Raw genomic sequence first — 8,158 nt, forward strand, 5'->3', positions numbered from 1 at the left:
ACCCCATTATTGTCCGGATGATTTCCTCTTGCTAAGACAGCAGGCCTTTGCTGCATATTTTGTTTGTGTTGTGGGGATGTCTGCTTGCTGGGCTCTTAAGCTCCGAGTCTGGGATGAGGAGGCAGAAGAAAACCCAGAGCTCACCCGTGGGCCCTGCCTGGCTCCAATCCTGCAGTCCCGAGGTCTGTCTTTTCTCCCCACTTTCCAGGGTCTCTTATGTTTTCTTCCTGCAGAGCCTGGGGCTCTCGCCCACTTGCCAGGTAGAACAGGGATGAGTAAAGCGCCTTGGCTGAGTCTAACATTCAGCAGAGTCTGAGGACCCCGAGGCCACTGACTTGACCATGACTTGGTCCAGACGATGCTCATGCTGGGCTGTCCCTGTTACTGCAGTCCCCACAGAGGGACACATACTGAACAGGGCTCCCTGAGGGTGGCCTGTATGAAAGGCTTGGTGACTGTAAATGTGTCCTCGACAGTGCCCTGTTGGGATGAGGGAAATGGTGTGGCTTTGCACGTGGGTGGCACTGTCCCTGGAGTTGTTCCCCTTAATGTCCCTGTGTGGTTTTCTGCATTTGTGTTTGATTTTACAACTTTAAAAAAAGGCCCTAAAAATCCTCTTTGAAGGTGTCTCGCTTCTGCCAATGTCTGACTGTGGTCCTTTGTCGCTCGCACAGGCCTCAGCCCCACGGAGCTGCCGTTCGACTGCCTGGAGAAGACCAGCCGGATGCTGAGCGCCACGTACAACTCGGAGAAGGCTGTGGTCAAGACATGGCGCCACCTGGCCGAGAGCTTCGGGCTGAAGCGCGATGAGATCGGGGGCATGACCGACGGCCTGCAGGTCTTCGACCGCATCAGCACTGCCGGCTACAGCGTCCCAGAGCTGCTCACAAAGCTGGTGCAGATCGAGCGGCTGGACGCCGTGGAGTCCCTGTGTGCCGACATCCTAGAGTGGGCCGGGGTCTCACCACCCACGCCCCAGCTGCCCTCTGCATCCTGAGGGGTGCCAGCAAATGCACAGGCTCTGTGGCCGCAACCAGGCCTTCTCCGTTGAGCACCAGTGCCTCGGCAGGTCCGAGGACCAGGGAAACAGGCTGCCCTCTGATCCAAGCAAAAGCCGAAGACAGCTGGACCCGTCGCCCCGTGCGCAGAATGAGTCCATCGATCGATCCAGCCACCCCTCTTCTGTGGTGGTACTCGTGCCATGTGCACAGTTGGTGTGGGGAGGACAGAGGTGAAGGGTCTGGCCCCTGCCTGAGGGGAGAGACAGATGTTTCCTTGGAAGATGTCACACAACACGAGGACGGCTGAGGAGGGCGCAACTCCCACCTGCACCTGGAGACGGAGGAGGCAGGTCCTGGAGAAGAAGGCAGCTCCAAGCTCGGGAGAAGCTAAAATGCAGGTCCCCCTGCATGTACTGCTTCAGCCTAGGTGCAGTCTGAACCTCCTGCATGTCCCTGAGGTCACCCAGATCCCTGGACTCTTTGGGTCACAAGGAAGCCCCACTGTCACCTGCCCCATGGATGGTCTGCAGGGTGTCCACTTGCAGCACCTGCCAGAGCCAAGGTCACTGCTGCGTGAGCCGGGCCTGGGAGCCGGGTTGCTGAACTGCCTTCCACTCTTGCCCTTGGCTGGCTTTGACCCCTTGGGCGCAAGGATGCTTAGAGACACAGACACAGGTGGTCAGCTCTGCCTGGAAGGTGACATAAGGACCTCCCAAGAGTCCAGCCCCATCAATCCAGACTCCACAGTTCTGAGACCAGGATGTGTCTTGAGGCACCTTCCAAACCCATGGGGACGTTGGGCCACCACAGGGCCACAGTCACGAGGCCAGGGCTCAGAGTCCAGGGACTGGACTGCTTGCACCATCGTGGGCCTTTTCATTCCTCCTCCCAGGCCTCAGTTTCTCTTCTGCAAATGAGAGGTTAGGCTGCAGTTCTAAGTCAGGGAGAGTAAAGTCTGGAGACCAGAAGTGGAGCACCAGGCCTTCAAGCTGATTCCTGTGCAGATGTGAGGAGTCATCAAAGAAAAGGGGAAAAAGCAGGAAAACTCAGGATGAGGGCTTTCATAGTGACTGCAAGTGTTTGGCATCTGTTGAGAGAGAAAGTTAACAGACAGGCCTTGCTCTTGGCAAATTCTCTTTCGACACCTGCTGTGGCCAAGAGCCTGGGGGCTGGGCAGTGATCACACCAGGGAGTTAATTTTGAGTTCCCTGCCCAGCCCCCTAAGACAGGCCTGACTGTAGTTGTTCCTAAATTAAAACCAGTCTCTGGCTCAGAGTTCCGTTTGTGGCTCAGCAGTTAACAAATCTGACTAGCATCCATGAGGACGCAGGTTCCATCTCTGGCCTTGCTCAGTGGGTTAAGGATCCAGCGTTGCCATGAGCTGTGGTGTGCATCACAGATGCAGTTCAGATCCTGCATTCCTGTGGCTGTGGTGTAGGCCAGCGGCTACAGCTCTGATTCGACCCCTGGTCTGCGAACCTCCATGTGCTGCAGGTGCAGCCCTAAAAACCAAAAAAAAAAAAAAAAAAAATCTCAGGCTTATAAAGCAGTGTTTATAAAACTACAAGTCTCATGACTGAGCCAATGCTTTGGGGGAGGAACTCAGTCATGGGTTTAAAGCAACAAGCAGTGCCCACCTTGATTGTAGAGTAGGCTGTGACAAGGTCATAGTCAGGTCTGAATATTTCATACAGTCACTGCATCTGTTGGCTGCTGTCCTCCAGAGCCTGTCTGGTGTACTGCCAAGTGGATTACTCCGCAGCACAACATAACCATCCTTTCAGCCCCCTCTGGGTCCTCAGTGCCCCTTCCCTGCCCTGTGACCATGCCAACAATGAAGCCCCCTAACAGAGAGGCTCAACCCCACAGGTAGCGAGCTGCCTCCCCGGATGACAGAAGGGAGCCTCACTGCCTGCTGTTAGAACTCGGGGCTGAGGTCCCACCAGCACCAGACCTGTTTCGCTGGCTCAGTCTGCCATCTTTAGGGAGTCCACCCTTACGGAGTCCACCTACTTATTTCAGGGGAAAAAAGATGCAAGAAAAGGCTACTCTGGGAGCTTTAGCTTAAATGCTGGTGTTTGAATCAGCAGGACCCTAATGATTATCACTGCCCAGAGCTGGGCTGCACTGCCCTTCTGTATGAGACAGCCAACATTTTTGCTGTAATAAAAACATTTAGAAAACACCCCAGGCTAGAGCTATGGCCCTAAGCCAGGGAAGTCTTAATCATCAAATCATATTTGTGTCTAATTTGTACATATAACTTATTGTATTTTTACAATTTCAATAAACATGCTCATAAAAAGCAGAGCTGGTCCAGTGTGAGTTCTCTGTGGGAGAGGAGGAGGCCAGGGACCAGCTGGTCACTCTGGTCCCAGCTGGTGATGAGACTCCAGCAACCCTGGGGGAGCAGTGCTGCAGCAGAGACGCTGAAGCAGAGCCCAGGGCCACACAGGAAAAGGTCTGTGCCTCGGTGGTGCCGTCAGGATGCCAGCTCTGCCAGGATGCCAGGTGTCCTGTGGGTCTGGAGCATCAGGGCCCAGCAATCACAGTGGAGACAGGGATAGCTCTCACATGGTCATGGCCTCCCTTGTCATGTTGTTTTCTGCCACGAGGGCTTTCCTGCCTTTCATTTTCACCACAATCCTGTGCAGAATCATTGTTACTCCACTTGCCTTATTTAAAAGACAGTTCTTGGTGTTATTGATAGTTTTACTCTTTTTCTATTTTTGCGTTGGATGTTCCCAGGGCTAGGGATCAAACCAGAGCCAGAGCAGAGACCTGAGATACTGCAGTGACAATGCTTAACCCACTGCACCTCAAGGGAACTCCTACTTTCCTTATTTAAATAAAACCTTTTGTATGAATGTCACACACACACACACACACACACACACACACAGTGTGTGCCCCCTCCCATTCCTGAAACTGAACAGGGCCCAGAAGCTCCCGTTACAGCTCCCGGGACCATCCACCCACCACTATTTTCTAGATGAATAAACTGTGACCCAGAAATTCCATGGCTCAGGACCCCACCTCCAGGCCTGTACCTTCCACAGCTGACCTGTAGCTTCTACAGCCAAGACTCTGGGTGGTGCCTTCCATGCAAACCAAGCCTCCAGCTTCACCCCTGGCCTGGGGCAGACGGTCAGCCATCCTTACCCAGGGTACGGGGGGTGGGGGGAGGGTGCAGTTCAGCTGAGTAATGAGTGGCTCTTCGGTGGCACACTGAGGAGGAGTGAGCTGTCCAGCATGTCTGGGGGCTCAGGCTTGTTTCTGTCATTCCAGTGCCCCAACAGCCCTTCCTGCGGAATGGAGCCTAGGGTGATAAGAGGCTTTGGGGTTAGCCTTCCCAAACACTTTAAAAATGTGCTTTAAAAAAAACTGGACCATTTCATAACTTATCATCCATCACTCTCCAACTCTTTATTCCACTATCCTTATGGATCCCCTAGATATATCTTTGCATTTACTTACATTTTTCTCTTTTTGGAATGTCATCTCTCTATATACTATTAACCTTATTTAATTCTTACTATATGTCAATTAGTGTATTGAGTGTTTTTACCTGTATTATCTCATGTAGTTGTTATGATAGCCTTTGATCCAACGTACCCCATTAAAATTACTAAAATAAATTACTAAAAATTACAAAATTTTTTTTTGTAATTACAAAATTTTTTTTTGTAATTAAATTTTTTTTTTGTAATTACAAAATTACAAAATTACTAAAAATTACAAAAAATTACTAAAAAGATTAAAAATACTAAAGCTGGAGTTCCCGTCGTGGCTCAGTGGTTAACGAATCCGACCAGGAACCATGAGGTTGCGGGTTCGGTCCCTGCCCTTGCTCAGTGGGTTAACGATCCGGCGTTGCCATGAGCTGTGGTGTAGGTTGCAGACGCGGCTCGGATCCCGCGTTGCTGTGGCTCTGGCGTAGGCCGGTGGCTACAGCTCCGATTCGACCCCTAGCCTGGGAGCCTCCATATGCCGCGGGAGCGGCCCAGGGAAATAGCAAAAAGACAAAAAAAAAAAAAAATGCTAAAGCTTAGGGGGATTTAGTCATCTGCCCAAGGTCACACAATTAGTAAATGACAAAACAAAACTTGAATCAAACCTGTCTAACTGCAAAGTATAGTATCTAACCATTATATTCTTTTGCTTCCAAGGGCTTGCAGCTATCTTCCTGGGATAATCTTTGTGACTCCAGAAAAATTATCCAGCATCTCTGAATTCCAATAAACCCTTAAAATAGAAAAAAAAAAAAGCAAAAAAAAACCAAAAAACAGAAAAACACTGGACCTTTTCCCTGCTGCTGTGAAGCTCACAGCTCTGTCCCTGTGAACTTCTTGAATGCTGCCCTCCTCATCCTGGATGACTAGCTGTTGCCCACATACACACTGTAATACTTTTACTGTATAGATTTGTCCTCCTGTTCCCTTTAGAGCACTGCTTTTCAACTCTTGGCTTCATGTTAGAATTTGTTGGGAGCTTTTTTTTTTTCTTTTTTGGCCGCCCTGTGGCATATGGAGTTCCTGGGCCAGGGATCAGATCTGAACAACAGTGGTGAACTACGCTGTGGCTGTGGCAATGCCAGATCCTTAACCCAATGTGCTGGGCCAGGGACTGAACCTGCATCCCAGTGCTCCCAGAATGCTCCTGATCCCATTGCACCACAGCGGAAACTCCTGTTGGTAGTTTTTTAAAGGAAAAAAAACCACCTTGATAGTTATATTGGGCTGAGTGTAGAACTAGGTACTGGTATTTTACAGAAGCCTCTGGTAGGATTAATGCAATACGCACCAGTGTTAAGAACCACTGTTTTAGGGGAATTTTGAGATTTTCTGTCATACCCCTTGATATATGCGATGATTTTTTTTTTAAGTTACTGCTTTTTTTTTTTTTTTTTTTTGTCTTTTTGCCTTTTCTGGGGCCGCTTCCACAGCATATGGAGGTTCCCAGGCTAGGGGTCTAATCAGAGCTGTAGCCACCAGCCTACGACAGAGCCACAGCAACTCGGGATCCGAGCTGTGTCTGCGACCTACACCACAGCTCACGAGAACGGCAGATCCTTAACCCACTAGCAAGGCCAGGGATCGAACCCGCATCCTCATGGCTCCTAGTCGGATTCCTTAACCACTGCGCCATGATGGGAACTCCAATTTTTAAAAATTAAAATATTTTTCTGCTTGGGAGTTCCTGAACCCAGTTATTTTTAAGCCCCATCCTGTGGCTCATCTAGATCTGTGGCTGCTGTTCTCAGGAAACGCCTGCATAACCTGAGATTGTGCTTTTCTCTCACTTTTGTTGTTGCCATTGTTGCCGTTGTTGCTTTTTAGGGCTGCGCCCATGGCATATGGAGTTTCCCAGGCTAGGGGTCAAATTGGAGTTATAGCCACCGGCCACCACCACAGCAACATCAGATCCTAGCTGCGTCTTCGACCTACACTACAGCTCACAGCAACACCAGATCCTTAACCCACTGAACGAGGCCAGGGAAAGAACCCACAACCACATGGTTACTAGACGGATTCATTTCCACTGTGCCAAGACAGGAACTCCTGTGCTTTTCTGTTTTCAGAGCATCTTTTGCCATACCTTCTTAAGAATTTTTTTCTATTTTTCTTTTTTTGTTTCTTTTTTTCCTATTAAACCTGGCTTGGGAGTTACTGTTTGAATCTGTCATTTTGTTCTTTCTTCAAGGTGCTGAGTTTTTAACTGCTCAGTGACAGTTTTGCCTTCTCTCGAGTTTTTAGCTGCATGATTCTCTAAGGCAGTGTGGTGGCTCAGCCATCGATGAAAAGCTGAGAGGTGTATTTCCTCTCAGAGCGTGGGCAGTGGATTAGCAGGTTGGGTCACCTTCACTTGAGATGGGGATGGGGAAGCTTGGTTTTCACCCTCTCCAGGGTGTGAGGGAGAGTAAAAGTCTTTATTCCTCATGTGGCGATGATGGGGAGCCTTTTCTCCCCAAGGGCTGGAGTCGGTGAGCTTCTCCCAAGGCTGCCAGCACCACCTGGCCAGGCAGTCTGAGCTCCAGCTCTAGTTCCCTGAGGAAGAAGTTGAAGTGGAGAAGTTATACACATGGGCCTAGTCCACTTTGGCTCATTTGAAAGTAGCAGATTTGGCCTCTTTGAGAACATTTCTAGGTTCAAGAGTTATTGTTTTCATGTATTAGACTGTTTTACGAAATAATCTACCCCTGGAGGCTGAACCAGGTGTTCACAGTTTCACTGTGTGTACTTTGAGTTCATTACTGAAAGTCCTTGTGGTGTTTAATATTGTGAAGGTGACCTAAGGCTCAGAGGACCCCGTGCTGCCCGTCCAGGCAGACGTTCCTGGCCGTGCCGGGCCGTGTGCTCGCCACCTGAGTTTAACCTGCCAGAAGAATACACTTTCACACGTTGTTACTAGAAGCATGTCACATCGTCGGCAGTTAGATTCATGGATAAAGTAATCTAATAGGGGGATCAAAAGCTTACTGAAACGGACTCGGACTGTTTAAATATGCTACTTTGTCCGTCAGATAAGAATTTCCAGTGGGCAAATACTGGAGCACCTGTGTTCAGAGCACAGTCGACCAGCAGAGGTGGCGAAGACGAAGATGGCAGTGACGAAGAGATGGTTCACAATGAAGACATCCACTTTGAACCAATAGTGTCATTACCAGAGGTGAATATTAAGCAATGAAAGCTGTACTAGTAATTTCACGTTTGACGTTTAAAACTTGATTTGTAGGGCTGGCCTTGTTTTGCATTGTTTCAGAACACTGCCCACCTCAAATGGAAGTTCTATATTAGAAGTTCAGCCTTTAAGCTTAAATTGTCTCTTTGAAAAAATTTATATATAAACATAATATTGGTAACATTTTATCCTATATGAAATTTTATATGCAATTGTGGGGAAGAACGTAGTCGTCTCGCGTTTATTTTCATAACATAATTCGAGAGAACGCACAACAGCCTAGATGCTGCCAGCGAAGCAAGGAATAAAGGGGTAATGGCCCGTCCGCAAGCATTGCGCCCCCGGGAACCCCGAGCCCCTACAGACGCCGGTGGCCACGCCATGACGCACATCCGCTGCGCCGGCCACGGCGCCGTTGCCAAGGAGACGTCAGCGGCCTCGGCGTGCCTTGGCGTCCAGGCCGGGGGCGGGGCGTG

The 8,158-nt window shown here is 49.5% G+C and overlaps 1 protein-coding gene across 23 annotated transcripts in view; it reads left to right on the forward strand.

The window, feature by feature from the left end:
• Positions 1-3,309, forward strand: part of EDAR (ectodysplasin A receptor) — a 69,519-nt gene extending 66,210 nt beyond the window's left edge. For all 23 annotated transcript variants that reach the window (XM_085016072.1, XM_085016079.1, XM_013995872.3 and 20 more), the window contains one exon: positions 675-3,309. In XM_085016072.1, coding sequence (XP_084872198.1) covers positions 675-997 — 323 coding nt within the window. In that variant the 3' untranslated portion in view covers positions 998-3,309. The remainder of the gene's footprint in view (positions 1-674) is intronic.
• Positions 3,310-8,158: the final 4,849 nt, after the last annotated feature.

The sequence above is a fragment of the Sus scrofa genome, chromosome 3 (genome assembly GCF_054392235.1).
Source record: "Sus scrofa isolate SSC_HxYL_T2T_F1_AM1 chromosome 3, Sscrofa_HxYL_maternal_Yorkshire_Landrace_v2.0, whole genome shotgun sequence".
NCBI classification, from domain to species: domain Eukaryota; kingdom Metazoa; phylum Chordata; class Mammalia; order Artiodactyla; family Suidae; genus Sus; species Sus scrofa.